We start from the raw sequence: 26,397 nt of genomic DNA on the forward strand, positions 1-26,397 counted from the left end.
CAGCTAGGTAATTATTAAGTGTCTGAGACCGGATTTGAACCCAGGTACTCCTGACTGCAGGGCTGGTGCTTTATCCACTACACCACCCAGCTGCCCCACTGTTCAGGTTTTTTAAAAAAAAAAATCATGGTTTTCTTGGAATCATGAAATTTTCTCTCCTGGACCTGTTTTTCAGGTCAGTGTTTAAAATCATATCTTATTTTCTAATCTTTTGATTTTATTCTAATATTTTTGTAGTTTCTTGGAATTGTGGATTTATGTTTTATTTTTTGATTTTTAAGGAGTCTGTTTTTTCTCTTCTAAACAATTTATTCCTTCTTATTCTTTCCTCCAGAGCTTTTCTGTGATTTCAATATCTCTTGCTTCCTTCCTTTTAGGGTGTTCATATAGTTTTTGTGGAAAATTCATTTTTTCCTTTGAATCTATGCAATTGTTACATTTTTAACCTCCTTTGGGTGACTTTAACTTTAACTTGGGAATTTTTTTGACAATATTTTCTTTCATTTTCTCATCTCTCCAGCTTTTCTTCATGAATTGGGATTTTATTCCAGGACTTTGTCTCCACTGCCAGCTTGCTCTGTGTCTCCTGGGATTGGGTCCCCTCTGCATCTTTGAGGTTCAGAGATGGTTGAGGTTGTCTCTGGTATCTGAGAAGCACATGTTAAGAACTAAAGGGCCCATAGACCTAGAATTTCTTGTGAGCCCTAATGTAGCCCATTGGTCCCTGCTGCTGCCGTTGCTTCTATTGCCTGTTCCTTAAACTTGGAAGGTCTTTTCCCCCAAGACTTTCTCAGGAGAGTACTCTGCTCTCAGATTCTGAATACAGTAGTCTTGCAGCCTTTGGGTGTCTCTGGCCAGGTCTTGGTCAATACTGTTAAGTCTATCTTGTTTTGGTGCTAGCTTTTCTGTCAGTCCCCCTTTACCTATTGACTCCTGTCTTTTGACTGACCTCTTGTGCTGGATTAGTGAAAATAAAGATTTTGTGGGATAGGTAAGAGCTGCTCAAACTGCTTTCTAAATTATGGAACCATCTTGGCTGGAAGTCTGTGCATTTATTTAATGTGTCATTTACATTCTTTTCTTTCTTTTTTTAAAATTATTCTTATTGTCAATGCTCTTCTCCTCCCCCCATAATAGGTTAGTCAAGAAAAGCAAATACATGCATGAAATCTGACCAGACATGACTGTCTCTTTCTCTAGTCCCTCACCTCTCTGTCAAAAAATAGGAAGCAAGTTTGATAGAGCTAGGAATAGTTGCATTCATCAGAACTCTTTTCCTTTATAGGATAATATTCATTGTATTAATTGTTCTTTTCAGCTCACTGTACTTTCCATTAGTTTATAAGTCCTTTTGTTTATCTGAACCCTTCCCTTTCATTATTTCTTACACTATTATAATTTTCCATTTTATTCATATATCCTTATTTGTTTAGCTATTCTAATGGACACACTCTTAGTTTTGAGTTATTATTTTCAGTGACTTAGGTAACATTGTCTTTTAAAAATTTTATTACACTTGTTATGTGCTAAAGAAATCAAAATATTTGTTCAGGTAAGGTAGAAGATAACAATTACAATTAAATCTTTTAAGGTTATTTCTATTTGTGAATATGTTCCTATGAGAACGGAGGTGCTAGAAGATTTAAGTTTTAGTCACAGGTAGAATTAGACTGGATTGAGTCTTGGCCAGTCTTCATGAAGAAGACTGGGATGCATTTCATTTTGTAGGATTTAACCTCCCATCATTGTCTTGAAGTGTCCCATTAGAAAAAAAAGAAATGCAGTAAGCATCTGTTCAACATTTACTATGTGCCAGATACTGCTTAGTGTTTTATCAATATGATCACATTTGATCTTCACCATCCTTACAGACAAGTGGTATTATCATCCTCACTTTATACCTGAGAGAAAATTGAGGCAAACAGGTAAAGTAATTTGTCCAGAGTCACACAGTCATAAATGTCTCAGGTCATATTTGAACTCAGGTCTTCCTGACTTCAGGCCATGTGGTCTATTCACTGAACCACTTGCAGCTGCCTCTATAGATTAAAATATTTTAAAATGAGCAATTGAATGCTGAGAAAAAATTTTTTACAGATTTCCAGAACCATCTTTCACCCTGCCTTGCATTAAAACCATATTTATGTAACATTGACAATGTTCTTATCAAAAGGTATATAATCTAGAGCTTGACAAGAGAAATAAATTGGAATACAATTTAGCATTGTTCCTTAAATGCCTACCTAACTAATAGCTAATGTCATTGTGAAGTACAACCTTTAAATAATCTTTGAAAATACAATTCAGGAGTCACATGGCAGAATATCTCAACTTTTTTCTTATCCAACCACCCCTGACTCCTTTTTTTGCCCCTTTCACTGCCACCTTCCCCCTCCTACAAGGGAAGAGGAAACACAAAATGAATAATTGTGAATTAGGGTGATAGAATTTAAATCTGGGAGGGGCAGATAGGAGGCGCAGAGCTAAGTGGATAGAGCACTGGCCCTGGAGTCAGAAGTATCCGAATTCAAATCCAGTCTCAGATATGTAATAATTGCCTAGCTGTGTGGCCTTGGGCAAGCCACTTAACCCCATTGCCCTGCAAAAAGTTAAAAATAAAAAGAATCTTCCCTTTCTCCCACTCCACCCTCTTCTGTTTTATATATAAGAAAATGAACTTGCCTATAAGAAAATGAGAAACAATTGAATTATCTAATAAGGGACAGAAATATATAAGCTTATAACCATGTTAACTAAAACTTTTTTTGTTGACTCAGTAGCTAAAATGGATTTGCTTTTCAGTATACCTTAATTTAAGAGATCATTAGGAAATTTGAATTTTTCAGTATACCTCAGCATCTTCTGTATTTATATTTCAATCATAGAATTTGTTGTTTAGTCACTTAGTCATGTCTGACTCTTTCACAAAAAAAAACCCCATTTGTAGTTTTCATGATAAAGATACTGGCATATTTTGCCATTCCCTTCTCCAATTCGTTTTATAGATGGGGATCTTGAGCAGACAAGGTTAAATAAGTTTCCTAAGGTTACCCAATTAAGTACCTGAGGGATATGATTTGAGCTCAGGTCCTCCTGTTAGTTGCTCTCTTATTCATTCACCTTGTTGCCCACAGTCATAAAATATGCTCTTATAAATAAGGTAGAGATTTGAAAAATACATGTTTCAGTTGGTATATTTGTATGTTTTTCTTTTTTTTTGTCTTTTAATAGTATGCCGGTCCAACAAAAGCCCCTGGGTCTGTTTGACTTGTTCAAGTGTTCATTGTGGAAGGTAGGTACTAGACTTCATTTTCTTCTTTTTGTCAAGGTTATTTGTTTGGTATTATATATGTTTTTCTGTTTTGTACAGTTTAATCTCAGTGTATGATAGCCTTCAAATTTTTTCCCTAAATAAAATTCTTCACTATTGAAAGTGTAAAAATCCAGGTGAGAGAATTTGACTTCTGAGATATTCTTTGATCATAAAAGTTAATTAACAAACAGTATTTAATTTAAAAATGAACTAGAAAAAAGAGGAAGAAATTTGAATGTTTGAAATTGTTTTGTTAGTCATCTGAAGAAACAATCTAGTGATAATCATAGTAGATATTTAGATAGTATTTATAGGTTTTTGAAGCTCTTAACATATTTTTGCTTTAGATCATTTTATCTTGTGGAAAAATAGAAAAAATTTTGAAAAAATTGGATGTTCAAAATTGTTTTATATTAGCTATGTCAGAAAGAAATCTGGTAATAATCATGATGGATATTTCTATAGATGGTACTTTTAGATTCACAAAAATTTTTACATATATATTCTTATCAGAACATAAAAATCTTATTATGAAATATATAATGAATCTTTGTGAAAGATTACCCAAATATTACTATCTAGATAATTGTTTCCGGTTGGTTCAGTTTAAAAATTTTCAAGCCCTAATCATAGCCATTCTCCCTGGATTTCTCAAGATGTTTTTTAGCCTCAAATTCCAGCTGTAAACATGGCAACTACTTAAATAGCATTCTTATTACATGCTATTTTTTTTCTTTAACATTGTAGCAATGTAGTACTGCTAGTTCTGCAGCTTAGAAAATCAACTTTAAATTTATTTGAAAAGCTAATTGCTTTAGGAAATGAGAAATCATATTTTACACTGTTACATGAAATTGCTGTTGTCATACAATCCTAATAATACACAAGCTTAAGTGTTTTTGCTTTTAAAAATATCAACCTGGAAATAAACATTTTTAAAATGTACATTTGGAGTACATTTGAAAATATTAATGCATCTCTTAACCAGCTGTTGTGGTTTTGAAATCTTTAGGATTTGGGAAATCTGCAAATCCTTTGTACAGATAACATTTAATACAAAAAAGAAGAAAAGTAGAAGCATTTAAATTCTGCACTTGAAGAGATAGATTCCTCTCTTTCCTAGATTTTGAGAGGTGAGAATTATAATACTATAAAATTTATATAGTTCTGTTCACTAGTTGTCTCACAGTGCTCAACAACCTAAAATCTTGAATCATGGAATTCATATTCCAGTGAAAAGCCAGACCAAGTCCCATTTGGATCCCAAATCGGAGAGATTAAAGTTCTTAAAGCAAGTGGCAGCACATTCCATAAGTAAGATATGGAAGAATAAATTTGAAAACTTCTGGTGTCTGCAGGTGGGCTCCTTCAGTTTATACAAAGCTTAACAATTTAAAACCTCAATATTAATTGCAAAGAAGTTTGATTAAATTAATAGGGGTATTTCATATTTGTAAAGTAACAATTTACAGTCATCATTTTACACAGCTGATTTGGTTTATTGTCTTTCATCATACAAGCCCCCCCCATACTCTGCTTTTCATGCTTATAAGTTGTAAAAGTATAGTTTTCATTGAGTTAACAAATTACAAAGAACACTAGACTTAGACTATACTTTCAACTAGAAATAATTGGTTAGCAGATTTTAGTTAAAGTATTATGTGATTTTATACATAAATGAGACATTTATTGATTTAATAGGAGAATAAGTTATTGGATTTTTGGTTATTGAGCTGATTATATGGATTATATGGCTTCATGCCATGGTTCAAGATAAAAAATTATTAATAATTGAAACAACAGGTTATGTGGCATGGTGTAGTGGAAAGAATATTGGATTTGAATTCCCACGATCAGGTTTAGTTCCCAACTCTGCATCTATTTTGTGTGTGTAGTATTGAGCAAATCATTTTACCTTTCTAAGTCTTAGTTTATTCATAGTAAATTAAAAAATTGGAGGAAGTGATTTATACTGGGAGCAGGGGGAGTGGGTTAGAAAAGATGTCTTCCAAGTATTTAATTATTTTAAACTCACCTGACTTTCTGAACATTTTAGTTGTTGAATCAAAAATGGTGCTTCCTTCAAACTCATATTAGCTTATTATTTTCTTTAATTAACTAATTTCTTTATATTCAGAGTAATTGGGGTTTGGGATCTGTTAAATTGAACTATGTACATGTTCACAAGTGAATGAACAATCAGTTTCCAAATATAAAAGTATAAAAAATGTGAATGAAACTACATGGAACACATTTTCTTCTTATGATTCAAGAGGTAACTTCAACATCTTATGTGCCTAAGATCCATTATTGTGAAAATCAGATTTCTTTAAATTACTGCACTTTGAAATATACTATATAAAAGAGGTTGGGCCAAATCCAGTACCAACTCTATAATGCTTTGGAAGTTGTTTTCCAAAATGAATTTTTGACTTATGCCAGTATTTAGGTAATATCTCAGGAACAGACTCAAGTCTGTTTTCTGAGAACCAACCTAGTTTGTTACAGAGAAGTATATCACCAATAGGCTAGCTACCTGATTAATGAAATTTTTTTAGCTATGGCAACCCATGAAATACTGAAAAAAGATTTTTGTAAGTCTTTACTCTGTATAGTCCCTTTCTGCTTATTCCTTGGTGACAATGTAGCAAATGAGCCAAAGGGTGCTAAGATTCAGTTTTTAGTTGACCAACAAACTTTAATTTGACTTTTGGTAATTTTGAGTTTCTTGTTTAATTTTGTGTGTGTGTGTGTGTGTGTGTGTGTGTGTGTGTGTGTGTGTGTGTGTGTGTAGTAGCAGCTAGGTGGCTCAATCTATTAGAGTATTTTTTTTTTTTTTTAGGTTTCTGCAAGGCAAATGGGGTTAAGTGGCTTGCCCAGGGCCACACAGCTAGGTAATTATTAAGTGTCTGAGACCGGATTTGAACCCAGGTACACCTGACTCCAAGGCCAGTGCCTTATCCACTATGCCACCTAGCTGCCCCAATCTATAGAGTATTGAACTATACTTGGAAAAACTTGAGTTCAGTCCAGTTTCAGACACCTACTTCCTAAGGTTGTAGAATAAGAAATATTTGTAAAATACTTTGAAGATCTTAAAGTGATATCTAAATGGTAGCTATTGTTATTTGCTATTATATTGGTCTTTACAGTCCTATTATAAATGGTATTCCTTGGAAAGTCAAATAAATGAGTTAATAGAGTCATTTTTTAAATCAGATACTGAAAGCTATAAGAAATATTTTGTGGAACTTTTGAGCATTATATATTGGCTTGATAATGATCAGTATTTGCAAAAAGACAAATGTAAAACTAATTAAAATGTATTCCTTATATCATTTGCTGAGGATAAAGTAGAAAATAATTCACAAAAAAATCCATTAAGATCCTCCAAATCAGGAGCGGCTAGGTGGCGTAGTGGATAAGGCACTGGCCTTGGAGTCAGGAGTGCCTGGGTTCAAATCCGGTCCCACACACTTAATAATTACCTAACTGTGTGGCCCTGGGCAAGCCACTTAACCCCATTTGCCTTGCAGAAACCTAAAAAAAAAAGATCCTCTAAACCAAATCAACTTTCATTTTGGAATTGGCAGTTTCCATGCAAAGTGGGGGAAAATATGAGTATTGAGAAAAATGTAAGGGGAAAATATGGTTCATGGGGGAAAAATGAGAGGCAAAATTTTACAAATTATACAGTGGTCACATACTCTGTATCATGAACTACACTTCAGGTAGTTCAAAGGACTTAAGATGAAAATGTCATATATCTCTAGAGAGAGAATTGATAAAATCTGAGTGCAGTTCACTTTATTTTTCTTGCTTTTTTTTGGCAACATGCTATTATACAAATATTTTGCATGATTTCACATGTAAAAGTGATATCACTTTGCCTGCTTTTTCAATGAGTGAGGAGGAAAAGGAGGAAGAAAATTCTGAACTCAAAAGTTTTTTTTTTTAGGGACGGCTAGATGGTGCAGTGGATAGAGTACCAACCCCAGAGTCAGGAGTACCTGAGTTCAAATCCAGCCTCAGACATTTAATAATTACCTAGCTGTATGGCCTTGGGTAAGCCACTTAACCCCATTTGCTTTGCAAAAAAAAAAAAAACCTAAAAATGTTTTTTTTTAATAGACATTTAAAATAATAAATTTATTGAAAAAGAAAAATAATTGGTAGGTGCTGAACATTTGTGAGCATTAGACATTACTATAAAGAATATAATCATAGTACATTTTAATGGTAAAAAAAGCCCTTTCATGGATGTAAAAATTAGCCCTAAGACAGCTATTGTTGCTGGGTACAAAGATTAGAATTTATAATAAATAAGATGTCAGAAAAGTATGAGAAAAAATATAGCATATATTTCAAAAGTTTTAACCTTGAATTATGTAAACAGTAGAATAGTGTAATTTAATCTCTACAACAAATTCAGTAAATATTTGACTTGCCAAATGTAGAGATGATAAGACAACTTCAAATTAGGATATACTCTCATCTATAAAATTATATAAAGAAAGTTGAAAAACAGCTATGAGGAATTTCATCTTAAATCAGAAAATCAGTAGTGGGTAAAACTTAAAGAATATTTTGCAGAATAGCTGAATAAGCAGTGTCTTTAGAAGAGTAGCATGCAAAGATGAAAATGGGAAGAAAATTAAAAATATTTTTGAAAGTGGGAATCCATGACTTCTGGCCAAGATGGTGGAGAGAAGCCAGGTCCTGTGCTAAGGTCTCCTGATCTTCCCTCATAAACAGTGTGAAACAAACCCTTTTTTCTTTTTTTTCTTTTTTTTTCTTTTTTTTCTTTTTTTGCAGAGCAATGGGGTTAAGTGGCTTGCCTAAGGCCACACAGCTACATAATTATTAAGTGTCTGAGACCAAATTTGAACCCAGGTACTCCTGACTCCAGGGCCGGTGCTTTATCCACTGTGCCACCTAGCTGCCCCCAAACAAACCTCTTAATAGAAGTCCCAGCTACAAAACCCAGAAAGAGAAGCTAGAAAAATAACACATACCTCAAGGTCTGTCTTCAGGGATTGGGGGTGTGGCAAGTGCAGAGTGCCCACAGTCAGTGGGGGAGGGGGAGAGCCAGACTAATCTAAGGTCAACCCCTGGGGCTTTTCGCTGTGGGAACCACTTCCCTCTGAGAAACAACCAGAGAGTAGAGGGGTAGCCATGGGACTAACAGGATGGACTGGAGGGTAGGTTCCAGCCTCTAGTACCCTGTACTGGTCGGGAGGAGATATTATATTCAGTGAGCAAAGCCTTCACCCCCCCACTGGCCAGCTGGAGATACTACAATTAGTAAAGCCTTTAGGGATCTCAATACCAAACCTTTGTGAATCAGCCCCTCCCCCAACACCACATCTTAGGAAAATAAAGAAAGGCCATTGAAAAGGGGGGAACCATAGAAAAATTCCTAGAAGGAAAAGACCCTAATTCAGAGAGACATAGAACCCCTGAGGAGAATATGATTTGGTCTCCAGCACAGAAAGATTTCCTTGAAGAAATCAGGAAGGAGTTTAAAAATCAATTAGAAAATTTGGGAAAAGAAACCCAAGAGAAAATTAACACCTTGCAACAAGAAAATAAATCCTTGGGAAATACAATTAGACAAATGCAAAAAGACAGTAATTCTCTCAAAACCTCAAATGATCAAAGGAAAAACTCTTACAAAAATAAAATTGACCAATTGGAAAAGGAGTTGCAAAAGGTGAATGAAGAAAATTCTTCCCTAAAAAGATTAGAGTCTGTGGAAAGATTTCATGAGACAACAAGAATTTGTTAAACAAAACCAAAACATTGACAAAAGAGAAGAAAATGTTAAATATCTTGTCCCAAAACCACTGATCTCAAGAATAGATCTAGGAAAGATAACCTAAAATTATTGGTCTAGGGGGTGGCTAGGTGGCACAGTGGATAGAGCACCCGCCCTGGAGTCAAGAGTACCCGAGTTCAAAGCCGGCCTCAGACACTTAATAATAACATAGCTGTGTGGCCTTGGGCAAGCCATTTAACCCCCATTGTCTTGCAAAAAAATTAAAAAAATTATTGGTCTTCCTTAACACATTGAAGAGAAAAACAGCTTCAATATTACAGGATTTAATGATGGAAAACTGCTTTGATATGATGGAACCAGAGGAGTTTGTTATTGAAAAAATTTGTTATTGAAAAAAATACGTCGATCCCCTCTGGAAAGGGATGCCAAAATGAAAACACCAAGGAATATTGTAGCCAAATTCCAGAACTATCAGATAAAAGAGAAAATCCTGCAAGCAGCCAGAAAAAGAAACAATTTAAATACCATGGAGCCACAGTAAGGATTACATAGGACCTGGCAGCATTAACATTAAGGGATCCAAGGGCCTGGAATGCAATATTCCAAAAAGCAAGGGAGCTTGGAATGCATCCAAGAATCCATTACCTAGCAAAGCTGAGCCTTCTCTTCAGGGCAAAAGATGAACATTTAATGAAATAGGAGACTTCTAAATTTTCCTGATGAAAAGAAAATTAATAGAAAATCTAGACTTCAAACAGGAGACTCAAGAGATACATAAAAAGGTAAAATTTAAAAGGGGGGGGTAAGGAAAAAACAACTGTTATCAAATAAGATGAAACTGGCAGTATCCCTACCTGGAAGAAAGACCTTAACAACTGTTGAGAATTGTAACTCTATTAGAAAGAATTTAATTAGCCAGAAGAAATGGATACACATGACTTATTTGAGAAGCTGTTATCCAGTAAGATGAAACTGGATATATCCTCTAATAACTCAATAATTGTAATTCTAGTAGAATAGCCAGAAGTGATGGACATTCAGGACCTTTCTGTGACTCAGAATGATTTGAAACCTCCTTAAAAATGGGTTCAGTAAAGAGATGGGAGGATGGAGGAGACTGAATGGGGTAAAATCTCATTATATTAAGAGGTACAAACAACTTATTGGAATAGAGGGAAAGAAGGTAGGAGGTGAGAACTGCCTGAATCATACTCTCATCAAATTGGCTTTGAGTTAAGAAACTTACCTTTAAAGTGTTAAAGGGGGAGGGTGAGAAAAGGGGGATCAACAGAAGGAAGGGAAGGAGGAAGTGGCAAAGGGGAAGGGGTTTGGATATAGGAGGGCAAACACACTGGAGATGGTGGTATTCAGAAACAAAACACTGGGGAAAATAGATAAAGGGGGGGGGGGAAGGGAAAATACAAACAGAGGGAAGATAACATGGAAGGCAATAAAGAGTAATTACAACTTTCAATGTTAATGGGATGAACTCTCCCTTAAAATGTAAGTGAATAACAGTGGATTAAAAACCAAAATCCTACAATATGCTGCTTACAAGAAATTCATCTGAAGCACAGTGATACATATAGAGTAAAGGTAAAAGGTTGGAGCAAAATATATTTTGCTTCAGCTGAAGTGCTGCAAAAAATAGCATTAAAAGAGATAAGGACGGAAACTATATCCTCCTAAAAGGTACCATAGACAATAAAGTAATTTCAGTGCTAAATATGAATAAACCCATGGTATAGCATCTAAATTCTTAGAGAAGTTGAAGGAGTTACAGGAAGCTATAGATAGCAAAACTCCACTTGTGGGAGACCTCAAACTCCCACTCTCAGATTTAGAGAAATCTAACTATAAAATAAGCAAGAAGGAAGTTAAAGAGGTAACTAGATTGTTAAAAAATCTAGATATAAGGGGCGGCTAGCTGGCGCAGTGGATAAAGCACCAGCCCTGGAGTCAGGAGTACCTGGGTTCAAATCCGGTCTCAGACACTTAATAATTACCTAGCTATGTGGCCTTGGGCAAGCCACTTAACCCCATTGCCTAGCAAAAACCTAAAAAAAAAAATCTAGATATTGATAGACTTATGGAGGAAACTGAATGGGGATAGAAAGAAATAGACTTTCTTTTCTGCAGTACGTGGCACACAAAACATGGCCATGTACTAGTGCATAAAAACCTAATGATCAACTGCAGAAAGGCAGAAATAGTGAATACATCTTTCTCAAATCATATGCAATATTGGGCTAGGGAGATATAGACCTATAACTAATTGAAAACTAAATAACCTCATTTTAAAGAATGAGTGGATCAAACAGCAAATTATAGAAAGAATTAATTAATGAAACAACATACCAAAACCTATGGTATACATTCAAGGCAGCTATCAGGGGATATATTATATCTTTAAATGCTTATATGAATAACCTAAAGAAAGAGGAAATCAATGAATTAAATATGCAACTAAAAATTAGAAAAAGAACAAATTAAAAAACCCCAGTTAAATACCAAATTGGACATTTTAAAAATTAAAGGAGAAATTAATAAAATCGAAAGCAAGAAAACTATTGAACTAATAAATAAAACCAAGAGCTGGTTTTATGAAAAAGTCAATAAAATTGATAAACATCTGGACAACTTGATTAAAAAAAGAAAGAAGTAAACAAAATTGCTAGTATCATAAATGAAAAAAAGGTGAACTTGCCACCAGTGAGGAAGAAATTAAATTAATAATTCAGAATCATTTTGCCCAACTCTATGCCAATAAATTTGATAATCTAAATGAAATGGAGGAATATTTACAAAAATATAAGTTGCCTAGGTTAAATGAAGAGGAAATTAATTACCTAAATAACCATATCCCAGAAAAAGAAATTCAACAAACCATCATTGAAGTCCATAAGAAAAATTCTCCAGGGCTAGATAGAGTGAATTCTATCAAACATTTAAGGAACAACTGGTTCCAATTCTATATAAACTCTGGAAAAATAGGTGAAGATGGAACTCTGCCTAACTCTTTATATGACACTCAATATGGTGCTGATACCTAAACCAGGAAGAGTTACAACAGAGAAAGAAAATTATAGACCTATCTCCCTGATGAATATAGATGCAGAAATCTTAAATAAAATCTTAGCAAAATGACTACAACAAGCTATCACTAGGATAATACATTGTGACCAAGTAGGATTTATCACAGGAATGCAGGATTGGTTCAGTATTAGGAAAACTGTCAGTATAATTAATTATATCAATAATACACCTATCAGAAATCATATGATTATATCAATAGATGCTGAAAAAGCTTTTGACAAAATACAGCACCAATTCCTACTAAAAACACTAAAGAGCATAGGAATAAATGGATTGGTCCTTAGAATAGTGAACAGTATCTATTTGAAACTGTCACCAAGAATTTTATGTAATGGGGATAGGCTTGAGGCATTCCCAATAAGATCAGGGGTGAAACAAGGATGCCCACTATCACCACTATTATTCAATATCATATTAGAAATGTTAGCTTCAGCAATAAGAGAAGGAAAAGAAATTGAAGGAATTAGAATGAGGAAGATACAAAACTCTCACTCATTGCAGACAACATGATAATATATCTAGAGAATCCCAAAAAATCATCTAAAAAAAACTACTAGAAATAATTTGCAACTTTAGAAAACTCGCAGGATATAAAATAACCACTAATAAATCCTCAACATTTATACACACACACACACACACACACACACACACACACACAAAAACATTTAGCAAGATGCAGCAGAAAGAGCTAGAAAGAGAAATCCCATTCAAAGTAATCTCAAACAATATAAAGTACCTGGGAGTCTACCTGTCAAGGCAGACTCAGAAACAATTATAAAACACTTCTCAAATAAAATCAGATTTAAATAACTGGGCAAATATCAACTGCTCATGGATAGGCTGAGCAAATATAATAAAAATGATAATTCTATCAAAATTAAACCACTTGTTTAGTGCCCTACCAATCAAAATTCCCAAAAATTACTTCAATGAGTTAGAATTCACATGGAGAAATAAAAAGTCGAGAATCTTCAGGGATTTAATGGAAAAAAAGTTCAAAAGAAGGTGGCTTAGCCCTGCCAGATCTAAAATTATATTTTAAAACATCAGTCCTCAAAAGTATCTGATTGGCTAAGAAATATAGTTGTGGATCAGTGGAATAGAAGAGGTGCAGTAGCAGGAAAGGATTATAGTAATTTGCTGTTTGATAAACCCAAAGAGTTCAGTTATTGAGATAAAAACTCAATAGGGGGCAGCTAGGTGGTGCAGTGGATAAAGCACCGGCCCTGGAGTCAGGAGTACCTGTGTTCAAATCCAGCCTCAGACACTTAATAATTAACTAGCTGTGTGGCCTTGGGCAAGCCACTTAACCCCATTGCCTTGCAAAAACCTAAAAAAAAAAAACCCCAAAAAACTCTTTGGTAAAAAAGAAACTTGGATTAGATCAACATCTTACACCCTATACCAAGATAAGACCAAAATGGATATATAATCTAGACATAAAAAATAATATTATAAGCAAACTAGAAGATCAAGGAGTAGTTTACCTGTCAGATCTATGGGAAGGGAAGAAATTTATCACCAAGGAAGAGATGAAGAACATCATTTAAAAAAAACTAGATAATTTTGATTACATTAAATTAAAAAGCTTTTTGCACAGGGGAAGACCACTGTAACCAAGATCAATAGAAATGGAGTAAATTGGGAAACAATTTTTATGATTAGTGTTTCTGACAAAGGATTTATCTTTTTTTCTTAATTTTTAAATTTTTTAGGTTTTTGCAAGGCAAATGACTTGCCCAAGGCCACACAGCTAGGTAATTACTAAGTGTCTGAGGCTAGATTTGAGCTGTGGTATTCCTAACTCCAGGGCTGGGTGCTCTATCCACTTTGCCACCTAGCTGCCCCCAAAGGACTTATCTCTAAAATATACAGAGAATTGAGTTAAATTTTTTTTTAAAAAAAGACAAACCATTCCCCAATAGACAAATGGTGAAAAGGTATGCAAAGGCAATTTACAGATGAGGAAATCAAAGCAATCCATAATCTTATGAAAAATTGCTCTAAATCACTAATTATTAGAGAAATGCAAATTAAACCTCTGAGGTACCACCTTACACCTCTCAGACTGGTCAATATGACTAGAAAGGACCATGATAAATGTTGGAAAGGATATGGGAAATCTAGGACACTAATACATTGTTGGTGGAGCTATGAACTCATCCAACCTTTCTGGAGAGCAATTTGAAATTATGCCCCAAGGGCAATAAAAATGTGCATACCCTTTGATCCAGCAATACCACTGCTGGGTCTATACCCTGAAGAGATTATGAAAAACGGTAAAAACATAGCCTGTACAAAAGTGTTCAAAACAGCTCTGTGGTGGCAAAGAAATGGAAACTGAAGGAAAGTCCATCAATTGGAGAATGGGTTAAACTGTGGTATATGTATGTGATGGAACAGTATTGTGTTAAAAACCAGAAAGGATAAGATTTCAGGGAAGTCTGGAAGGCTTTGCATGAACTGATACTGAGTGAGATGAGCAGAACTAGACGAACATTAATTTTTTAAAAAAAGTTGTCTTATTATGTAATTCTGCTATATCTCATACTATATATTTCTTCCTTAAGGATATGAATTCTCTCTCATCACATTCAGCTTAGATCAGTCCATACTATGGGAATGATGTAAAGACTAGAAAACTGCCTTCTGTGGGGGATGGGAGGAGGGGAAATTGGGGGGGGGATTGGAAAACTCAAAATAATAGCAAACTTTTCTTAAGCAAGGATAGTGAAGCTGCTTCATTTTAATCCCAATATCATGGTAACTATGGTGCTTACCAGGCAAGCAGAGAATGAAGATGATAAAAGTAGCTGAATTGTATTAAGTATATATAGAGGACATCAGTGCTATGATACAGTTCTGAAGGCATTCATTATAAAACTAATTTGCAAGATAAAGGAAGATGCCAAAAGTATGGATAAAATATCAGACTTTATTGATTCTAAGAAAAGGTGATCTACAGTAATAATCAACAACTAACCTACTCTTTATCCATTCATGAATTGAAAGCATCCTTGTCTTGCTATATCTTTGATGGTAGGGAATTAGTAGTGAGCAATCAGATTTTTTTTCAAATGATATTCAGCATTAGCTTATTCAGCAATAATTATCATTTCACAGTTGATTGTATTGTAGAGGATATAAGACTTCATTTTGTTATAAAAAATTTAAATCAGTAGAATTTTTAAAAATGTCTCCTTAATCTTTTTATTTTTAATATTAAGCTACTTTTTACAAGTTGTCTTCCTTCCATGTATTTAGATAATTTAAGTTTTGGAAGATTTAACAGAAGAAATAATGCTATTTTAATGACTGATAGATAATAAACATGAGATAAGCCATAAAACAAGATGTACACTTGCTAAAAATTATTTGCTTCTGTAATAAATGTGATCCAGTTAAGAATTCAGCTCAAGGAGGGATTCCCGGTGAGTGGTAAAATCTTCTAGGTACTTCTGTTAATTTCATCAGGCCTCAAGCTTTTTGGAAGAGATTTGCAGTAATTGAAAGAATTGCAACTTGTCTCTACTTCCAGGAAGGATGGAATGTATGAATAATGTTTGTTGCCCACATTTTAACACACGTGTAAATATAGATCTTGTCCAGTATTAGAGAATCAATAGAATAGGAGGAGGAGTGTGGGAAGTATTTCTTTTTGGACATTACGAAACATTTTTACTGACCTTGGGGTTCCAGTAACAGCAGAGTCTCACCTTTTTAGTATAAACATTTTATCATCTTTGCCATATAGGAGCAAATTCTGTAATACCTGTCTCTGAAGAACTAAAGATGGGTGTCATGCAGAGGTCAGTGGAAAGGTGGTTATTGGATGTGAGCAGACCACAGCATGTTACTACTGAGTAAATGAACAAAAACATAGAGGAATGAATGTCATCAAAGAATTGGATGGCAGAAAGAGAACTCAAAGTTGACAAAGGAAGGTCAGAATAGTAGTAGTCAACCAGAATACTCACTTTCAATAATATCAGTGAGCCAGGCTGCTTTTCATCTTATAGGGTAAGGCCTTTACTCTGATGAACCTTTGGGAGGTCCTGGATGGAAGTCATAGATGGCAGGCTACATGGGTTGCAATCTGCATGGCAGATTTTTGGAGGGAACTCCTAAATTGATATCACAGATGAATTTAAATGTTGAGTCATTATGTAATAATTAATCTCTTTTTATAGAGAGTATGATATGTATTTATAATATGGGTATATGTATACACCTTCCTCCTTTCCCTCAAAAAGTAAAAACAAAAAAAATGACTAGTCATTTAGCCATTTATGTTTAGATTTGGGGTATATGAATTATGCAAGGGAAGGCAAATAGTTTGATGCATTTTTAAGATTATATGAACAGAAAAAAATATGTCTTCAGATTTATTTTTTTTTAACCTCAGGTATTGCTTGTATTTACCACTGTGAAGAGAGAAGCTATTTCTTTCCTTTTTCCTCCTGTAGCCTTGGAAATCTTGGTAGTTGAAATTTGGGGAAGAAGCTTCCTTCCCTGTTCTTGTGGCCAGGCTGCTGAATATGGTTTTTGGTTTTGGTGAAATTTAATAAGCCTTTGTCTCAACTGTTCACTTTTGAAAATTGACCTAATTTTTGTAAACTATGGTTTGCTTTTAGGCACAAGAAATTACTTTTTTCAGTGTTACCATAATTCCACAGATGTCAGTTATTGAATTTTTTTGTTCTTTCAAATTGTGCCATTTTTTAAATCAAGCCTTGAGTGAGCTTATTCACTTAATGTTGACTGTTTACATATAAATCTTTGTTGTGTCCTTTTTAATGTAATTATTATAATAATTATATAAATTGAAAACATTAAACCTTTGTGGAAGAACTGAAATATTTTATGAATATAATTAATGCTTGGTTTATCTTTCATTTCTATAGCACTTCAAAATTAATAGTGTTTATATGCATTATATCATTTGATCATCAAAATGATATTGTAAGGGGAGGTGGCATAGTGGATTAAGCACCAGCCCTGGAGTCACTGATACCTGGGTTCAAATCTGGTCTCAGAAACTTAATAATTAGCTAGCTGTGTGGCCTTGGGCAAGCCACTTAACCCCATTTGCCTTGCAAAAACTAAAAAAAAATGATATTTAAGATAATGAATAAAAATATTTTCTCATTCTGAGGTTGAAAAATATGAAAGCTTAGAGAAGTTACGACTTGCATATGGTCATATATATTGAGTGTCAGAGGTAGGATGAGAATCCATACTCTCTTGACTTCATCTAGCCATTCTTTCCTTTACACTATGCTGTGTTTTCTCCTGGAAGACTGAAACTTTTCCTAAAATGATTTGTTTTTAGTTTTGTAATGCCTTTTTAAAATCTATTAGACCTATATAAAAATACATTAGAATTGAGGTATTTCTGAGAATTTCCAAATTCAGATTATTAAAGAATTGAAATCTCATTGTAAATAGCCATCAGGAAGAGTGGGAGTGCTGTCCTACTTCCATATTTGGCTCTTATTTACTTCCTTTTTTCTCACACTCATGTTGCTTGTTGTTTTACACATAATACCAACCTTGAGTTGTTCCCCCCCCCTTTTTTCTTCATTTCTTTCATCCTTCTTTGTTTTTCATGTTGTTCTTTTTATCTTTTCCTTTCCTAATTTCTATTTATTTTATGTTTTTCCTAGTGAGCTAATTAAGTTATTTCATTTTTAAAGGGTCTTTTCTAGTAACATTTTGTCTTGGATTCAGAAGTCAAAATGCAAAAACAATAAAGAGCAATGTTATCATCCTAATATTGTCAAAAGTTGAAAATTGCTATCTGTGGTATGTAGTTAAATTGTCTCCAAAGTAATGCCTTATTAAATAACCTATTAATGTTGTAGGTAATCATGCATTTACTTTTAGATAAATACAAAATGTAGTATATCTTAAACTTATTTAATATTTGGACAACTGCATTTATTTCTCTTCATCATAATGTTTTCATTAGTATTCTCTAATTTTATTATAGAAACAAGCTAATATTTAGATTAAAATAGTTTGTCATTACTGTTTTTTAAGGTATGTGAATGGTCATGCAAAAAAACATTATGAAGATGCACAGATTCCCTTAACCAACCATAAGAAAACAGAAAAGCAAGAGAAGGTTCAACACACTGTGTGCATGGATTGCAGTAGTTACAGTACATACTGGTAAGTCAGTGTTTTCTGGCAAAACATGTAGGTATGTGTATACATATATATATATGTGTGTATATATATACACATATATATATATATGTATGTATATATATATATGTAAAAATGTCGGGATTTTCAACCAGTAAGCACGCAGCCATGATTATTGCTGCCAAAACCATGCTCTCCAGAATTTTTGCTAAGGAGTAGAGCCCAGAAGGTTACATTTCAACCTTTTCTCTTCCCTCATCTCCCACTCCAGCACACACATCCAAATGTCACTGTTAACACAGATCTAATTCTTTTATCTGCCTTCCTGCTCTCAACACTTTGGGGCAGACAAGTCACTCATACTCCTCACTTTTTGAGGACCCCTTCAAGGGTGTGTGTGTGTGTGTGTGTGTGTGTGTGTGTGTGTGTGTGTGTGTGTTTGTAGTTCAGTCAGTGGGCAAGCACCTTTCTGTGCCTGAAGGTACTGACATAAACTACTTTTCCTTTTCTGCCTTCAGGGAACTTACAGTCAACACCTGCTTTGTTCATATAATGTGTTATTCAAAAACCTATCCATTTCAAGACCATTTAGTCTTTTGACCAGTTGGTTTAGAACACAAATGATGTTTAATAGTCCACATCTTTTGAGTTTCTCATTTTACATCATTAAATTTTTGTATCACTTAACTTTAGTATGAAGCACTGAAAGGTCAGGTCTTTGGATTGTCAAGTTTAACTAGTCTTTCCTTCATAGAATATAAGAAGTATTTTGAGATATGAGTAAATTTATTCCTTTAGAATCATAGAATCCTTACATTGAGATTGTTCTTAAAGGTTATCCCTTTAAAAATATTTAAAACCTTTTTAGAGTTTACAATATTAGAGAGATCATCTTCCATTAATTTAAAGAAAAATAAAGTTGTTTAGGATTTCAAAAAGTTATTTTATAAAAAAAGCTAAAAGGTGAAAGAAGTAAAAATTTTATTAAACAACTTTAAATTTTTATTTACCTATTCCCAACCTACATTTTTAGTGCTACAACAGATTTGGGCATTTTACTCCATTTGGGCATTTTCTTTGTATTTTATCACTCAACATTTGCGGGTCTGTTATGAAGCCATTAAAGTATAAGATTTATTATCCACAATTATCCTTTTTTGGGGGGTGTACTATCTAACTTGCTGACTGATATTGATCAAACTGAATTTGATAAATAATATTTTTTTTAAATGTAAATTTTTTATGATTTCAGATGAAGGGTGGTTATTATTTTTTTTGATAAATAGAAGAGTATTTGGGAATATTTCTTTAGCTTCTCAGTGTGTGACTTGGAATGTGGAATTTATTTTATTTTGAAAGTTTCCTGTTTTGACAGAATTGATTAGCAGTTTGTCAGATTGATGAAGGAATAATAAATCTTTTTTTTTTCCACCACTGTGTTTGATGATATTGTTAACAAAATAAATTTTCTTGTTTTAATGACTCCTTGTAGGTATTATGGAGGATCTTTTCATTCAAGGTCAGGTTGGACTGTATTGTCTTTAAGGTCCTTCCCAGTTCTTAGATTCTGTGATTCTGTCATTCCTTACTCAAGAAAGTCAGTGACTCCTTCCTCTAGTTTGCTACTTAAATTTTCAGTGCGCTTCTATTTTTTGCAGACTAATTTCATTCTATGCTCTTTGTTCCAGCCAGATTGGCCTACTTGCTGTTTCTCATTCATGACATTCTGTCTCACTTTGAGCCTTGTTTCCAGGCTGTCCTGAGACTTGCACTGTCCCCTTATGGAAGTTCTTTAAGGATAGGAACAGTTTGATTTTTTTTTCTTCCTAACCTCAGCCCCTAGCATAGAACCTGGCACATAGCAGAAGCTTAATAAATGTTTTTTGATTTGAAATTATTTACTCATTCATAGTAGCAGATCTGGGACTAGAAACCAGCTTCTTGCCCAGCATTTAGCTTGGTAGACTTTTCTATTAAATTGCTCTTATTTTGGAGTTAAATCAAATTTATGTGAGAGCTTTTATTTCAGAATATTTCTTGAATTAAGGATAGAGGAAAATATATAATAATATAAGTAATAATAGGGTTTTTTGATGTGATTAGGTAATTTTAGTATAATAGGTTGACATTAGGTAAATATCTTAGGTACATGTTCTTTGAAGATTCATGTGGTTGTGAGAAATACCTCTTATGAAAAATGTCGATAAAAATTATATCTATCCATAAATTAATCTATACTTCCTAGTATTGTGTTCAAGGGATAGAAACAAATAGTATTTGAAGGAGAAAATGCAAACTATCCATAAATACATTTAAAGTTTCCAAATTCTTCAGTGATTAGATAAATGCAAATCAGTATGAACCTTAAGATACTGTATGTTCAATAAAATGGGAAAAATAAGAAAAATGATTGCCCCCCCCCCAAGACAGGTAACTAGTCAGGATGGCTTCAGAAAGACCTGGAAAGACTTATGTGAACTAATGCAAAGTGAAGGATACCATAGCAGGAGAACATTGTACATAGTAACAGTGATATTGTACGGTGATCAACTGTGAAAATGACTTAGCTTTTGTCAGCAATACAACAATCAAGAAAAATTCCAAGGGACTCATAATGAAAAATGGTATTCGTATTCAAAGAAAGGACTAATGAAACCTGAATGCATAATATTTTTCACTTTATTTTCTTCAGGACTGTGTTTTTTGGGGGGGGAGTTGGGGTGTGTGGTCTGTTTTATAGTATGTCTAATATGGAAATATATTTTGTAAGATTGCACATGTGTAACCCATATAAAATTGCTTGCTGTCTCAGAGAGGGATAAGGGAGGGAAAGAATTTGGAGCTGAAAATTTTAAAAACCAGATGTCAAAAAATTTTATATAGGGGGCAGCTAGGTGGCGCAGTGGATAAAGCACTGGCCCTGGAGTCAGGAGTACCTGGGTTCAAATCCGGTCTCAAACACTTAATAATTACCTAACTGTGTGGCCTTGGCTAAGCCACTTAACCCCATTTGCCTTGCAAAAACCTAAAAAAAAAATAATATATAATTTGAAAAGTAATATTTTTAATTGAAGAAAAATATTTTTAAAGTTTTAAAAAGTTGTTAGGTAGCACCAGTTGTATCTAAGCATAATTTGCAATAAAAATAAACATTTAAAAAAAGGGCAAATGGACAAATAGAATTTCCATTTCTGAGGTCTAGAAATTAATTAAGGCTTATCGATATTTCAAAACTTTCCAGTGGTTACTGCTTGTATAAATACATAGGTTGAATTGAGACAGTAGTCCTATTCCACAGAAATTTGTGGAAAAAAACAAAACCAAAATAACCCCCCAAAACTCTTTAGTCCTAGCATATTTTACAAGAAAATATTTAGGGGTGGCTAGGTGGCGTGGGGCAGCTAGGTGGCGTAGTGGATAAAGCACCGGCCTTGGAGTCAGGAGTACCTGGGTTCAAATCCGGTCTCAGACACTTAATAATTACCTAGCTGTGTGGCCTTGGGCAAGCCACTTAACCCCATTTGCCTTGCAAAAAAACTAAAAAAAATATTTAGTGAGTCATTAATAGTTTAGTTGTATATATTAGACATTTCTGCAAGTAGTATCTGCTTGTAATTCTTGAGGGGCTTTTTTTTCCAGGAGTTTCTTATACCCATGAAAGCACAGGTCCATTTCCTATCTCTGGCTCACTATTGTATGTTGTATGTCTGTTTTTATTTTGACCTGTTTCAGGTGCGAGATACATTTGTATACACCAACACTTGTTAAACACCAACTTGTGTACAAAAATAAGACATAAGGGTATTAGAAAGGTCCAAAAAAAATGTTAAGATTGAAAAAGGAGGGGAAGAAGCTAGTGAAGGCACCATTCTAGGGGGTCCTTGAACTTGGGGCAATGTATGGTACACCCAGGAGGTGTCATTCTGCTGTTGTCATATTTGAGTTGTGTTTGTCCTAGGACAAAAATGTGCTCATTGCTACAGCTTTAGTGAGGGAATTGTTCGATAGGATTTACTTCTATGATGACTTTGCAAAAACATTTCCTTCCTTCAGGTTAGTTACCAGTTTCTTAGAGAGCCATTGCTTCATACATTTTGCACATTTTTTCCAAGAGTTAAAACTTCAAAAATTATTCCTAGTTGTAGAACTTCTCTTTCCCCTCAGAAAGTCATGTAAAGCAAGCTTAATTCTTTTTAGCTATAAGTTATTTTAAAACTTTAATTATGTGCATATTTTAATCATACTTTTCTATTTAAACCTTACTGGAGATTATTAAAATGTGTAGTTTCCTTCCTAGATCATCTAAAGGCTCCTTCTCCCTCAATCCCTTGATTTAAACTATATACAGTATAATCACATTTGGTAACTTTGGGTTCAAAGTAACTTGAATTGGACTTTTGCTTTTTACTATGTTTTTCTTATATTAAGATAATTAGAAAACTAAAAACATGCCATGTTTCATTTTAAGAAAGAGAAGAGCCTTTGAAACAAAGCTATGATCTATTATATACATAGAAAAATTTGTAAAAGGACCTCTTTGAGACAGTTGTATATTTAGTGTTCATAAAGCATTCCAATTAGATTTCAGTTCTGCTTTTAAAACTGACCACCCACAGTAAGTCCCCACAAAAACATATGGTCATCTTGGCAATAGCACTAAATCTTAGAATGATTTCATTATTATGGTTTTCTAATGTACACTGATGAATATTTTCCTTGCAGTTATCGCTGTGATGATTTTGTGGTAAATGATACCAAGCTGGGCCTGGTACAGAAAGTCAGAGAACATTTACAAAATTTGGAAAAGTAAGTAATATGTAAATGGGGGAAAATTTGATGGAGAAGAATTGACATTCATAAATGGGCCTGAACAAGATTAAAATATAATTGGGAAAAATTTAACAAAATGAATAAAAATACAATAGAACATATATAATGTTAATATGAAGTTTTTCAAAGTCAACTTGTGATCTGAAGGAATCCATTGTTTGGTTTAATGACCCCCCCCCCCCAATTTCTCTTTGAATTTATCCACAGGTGAAGAAGAATTTAATTAAAAATAACCTTTTTCCCCTTTTTTGAATATCATAACTATATTTTTCATTATAATTAAAAATATAAATCTCTGAAAATTTCTAAAAATAGGATTTGTTTCTCTATGATGATATACATTGTATTAGTTAAACATCTATTAATTAATATCCGTACTGTCCTATTTCTTATGCAACTATAGGGAATCAACTGCAGGCAATTATTTCAGCACAGCAGATCAAGCAGTATAGATGTAGGAAAGGAAATGTTTAAAAAGGGTTTTATAGGGGCGGCTAGGTGGCGCATTGGATACAGTACTGGCCCTGGAGTCAGAAGTACCTGAGTTCAAATCCGGCCTCAGACACTTAATAATTACCTAGCTTTGTGGCCTTGGGCAAGCCACTTAACCCCATTGCCTTGCAAAAACTTTTAAAAAAATGGTTTTATAAATTACTGACAGAATATGTCAATTAAGATTATCTCTGGTTCAGGCTGATTGTTTTTAGTATATGTTCTATCACTCAAAGTAATCTAAGGGCAATTTAATAGCAGCAAAGACTCATAAATTCTTTCTAAAAAGAAAAGGCTTTGACTGTTATGTGCCTAGTTATTTTAAATGTATAAATATTTGGAATAGCCAGTTCTTCATGTTCCTTTCTTAGCACGACCAGAAGATTCTTCAGGAGGTGTGGAGCTGTAAACTGCCTTCAGCCACCAGAATGTATTGAAATATCTTTGTATGGATAATACTATTTTCAGAATAGACACACATGTGACTAATTAGAAATGAGCTTCCATCTTCCAGGTTTGAAGCCATGAGTAAAAGTCCAATGGATGATTTTCTGGGATGCTGAAGTCACTGTGGTACTGAATTGTGTCCCTAGAAACCTAATGACTAGAGTTTATAGCCTGTAAGTCACTCTTGGTCATGACTGGTTGACTACCTGGTTTTCTTTGCTTTTAGTTAGTTCACTAAAAGTGTTTTTAAAACATGCCAGAAGTATTCAGACAACTTGGTGGTATTGTTAAAAGAATATTTTAGGGGTGGATAGAGCACTGTCCATGGAGTCAGGAGTACCTGAGTTTGAATTCAGCCACAGATACTTAATATTTACCCAGCAGTGTGACCTTGGGCAAGCCACTTGACCCCATTGCCTTGCAAAAAAAAAAGAAAAAGAAATTAAAGAATATTTTAAAATTACATCTCTAAACTCCTCAGGTGTACATGGATTGACTAGAAAGGCCACATATTAGAACAAATAGAGTGCTTACCTTTACTTCTTCAGACACTTAACTAGTTGTGTAACTGATTATATTTGCAAACAACACTTTGGATGTACATTGAATGGGGGGGGAATAAGAATATTTTTGTTTTCTTAAGTAGAATAACAAAAACAATTTTTTTCTAAGTTTTTGCAAGGCAATGGGGTTAAGTGGCTTGCCCAAGGCCACACAGCTAGGTAATTGTTATGAGACTGGATTTGAACTCGGGTACCCAGTCCTGACTCCAGGGCCAGTGCTCTATCTGCTGCGCCACCTAGCCGCCCCAAAATTTATTTTCTTTGAAGCCTTTTTCTAAGAAATACATAACATTAGTGTTTATGATATAATACACTCAGCTGTCACTTTTTAGATGATGCAGTATTCAAATTTTAGAAAATTTACCAATAAACTCTATAGAACCTTCATATCCTACATAAATACATCAAAATCATTGACTTTTCCTAGTTTATCACCTGCAAAATAACTGTGAGACCTCAGAGTTGAAGAGTGTTTATTTTAGAATTTTGGACACACTAAAGTATTGGCTTTACCTTTATTCTTTCTGAAATTAGTGAGCAGCTATTGCATCATATCTTTTTATGCTATTCTTACTTTTCTCTAAGAAAAAGAAAAGTGAAGCAAATGCAGCCTAATGAAAGTGTTCATCATGTCACAGCAGGTGAACAGTCCCATTCAGGACCCCTTGTATAGAGCCTGGCAGTGCTTTCCAGGTGCTTTAGTAAATGCTTGTTGAAATGAATTGGACTGCCACTATCTAAAATGGAAAAAGCCTCAGGGGCTTTTGTTTGCAGGATCAAGTGACCATTTTTGTAGGTATGCTCTATTGTAGGAGTTTTTTTTGGAGAGAGGAAGGGGAATAAAAACAATTAGATCTAGAAGGGACCCTAGAGGTCACTTAGACACTACCCTGGGTCACAACCCTACAAATAAGGGAACTGGCCCAGGGGAAACTAGGAAGTTCCTAGCAGTAAAGTAGCAAAGGCAGAATTCACACCTAGATATTCTGACTCCTACGTTCATTACTCTTTCCACAATATCTTGTTGCTTAAGCTTCATCAAGATAGATTCAAATCTGCAGTGAAAAATAAAGTTTAATTTTTTAAAAAAAAATTTAAAAATTTTGGATTGGTTCTATAATTCAGAAAGATAGCATGGATAAGTAGAAAGTTTTCTGCTTGGATTCAGATATGATCTAGGTATAAACCTTGCCTCTTGCTGTCCTTTTTTGTAAAAATGGAATGATACCTATGGTGTCTATTTCACAGGATTACTGTGAAAATCAAATTTCTGATATTACCAAGTAAAAAAAGCTGATTGATTTTTATTTTTTTAAAGTTTTTGAGAGAAATGAGAAGCCTGCTTGATGCTATAAAAGCAAAGAAATTTTGACTACAAGATATTGAAGCAAAGAAAAAATGGATATAGCCATTAGAAACTATTAGACTGCCTTAGAAACAGTAGGCCTTCTACAGTCTGATAAGGTAATCTGTACAAGGCCTACTGTTTGATTGCTTCAACTGAATTGACCATTCATTTTAATAGAGAAGAATTCACTGTTTGCTTCCTTCTTGTAGAAACAGCCTTAGAGATAGGTCAAAGAAGTCTTTGAACAAGTTTATGAATCACTTTAGTCAGCATTAAGAGTGTAGATAATGTTAAATAAGCAAAATAAAATAAAATCAGTCAACAAGCCTTTATTAAATACCTTCTACATATCACTATCTGAAGACTGGGGATACCA

At 34.0% G+C, this 26,397-nt stretch overlaps 1 protein-coding gene across 4 annotated transcripts in view; it reads left to right on the forward strand.

The window, feature by feature from the left end:
- USP3 (ubiquitin specific peptidase 3) overlaps positions 1–26,397 on the forward strand; it is a 103,267-nt gene that overhangs the window by 43,185 nt on the left and 33,685 nt on the right. For 2 of the 4 annotated variants that reach the window (XM_074234357.1, XM_074234358.1), the window contains exons 2-4: positions 3,232–3,292; positions 18,234–18,365; positions 23,064–23,147. In XM_074234357.1, the coding sequence (XP_074090458.1) occupies positions 3,232–3,292; positions 18,234–18,365; positions 23,064–23,147 (277 nt within the window). Of the gene's footprint in view, positions 1–3,231; positions 3,293–4,454; positions 4,672–6,811; positions 7,379–18,233; positions 18,366–23,063; positions 23,148–26,397 lie in introns of those variants that run through there. The other 2 variants (XM_074234359.1, XM_074234360.1) reach the window with 2 other exon arrangements.

This window comes from Macrotis lagotis, chromosome 4, assembly GCF_037893015.1.
Source record: "Macrotis lagotis isolate mMagLag1 chromosome 4, bilby.v1.9.chrom.fasta, whole genome shotgun sequence".
Classification (NCBI taxonomy): Eukaryota; Metazoa; Chordata; class Mammalia; order Peramelemorphia; family Peramelidae; genus Macrotis; species Macrotis lagotis.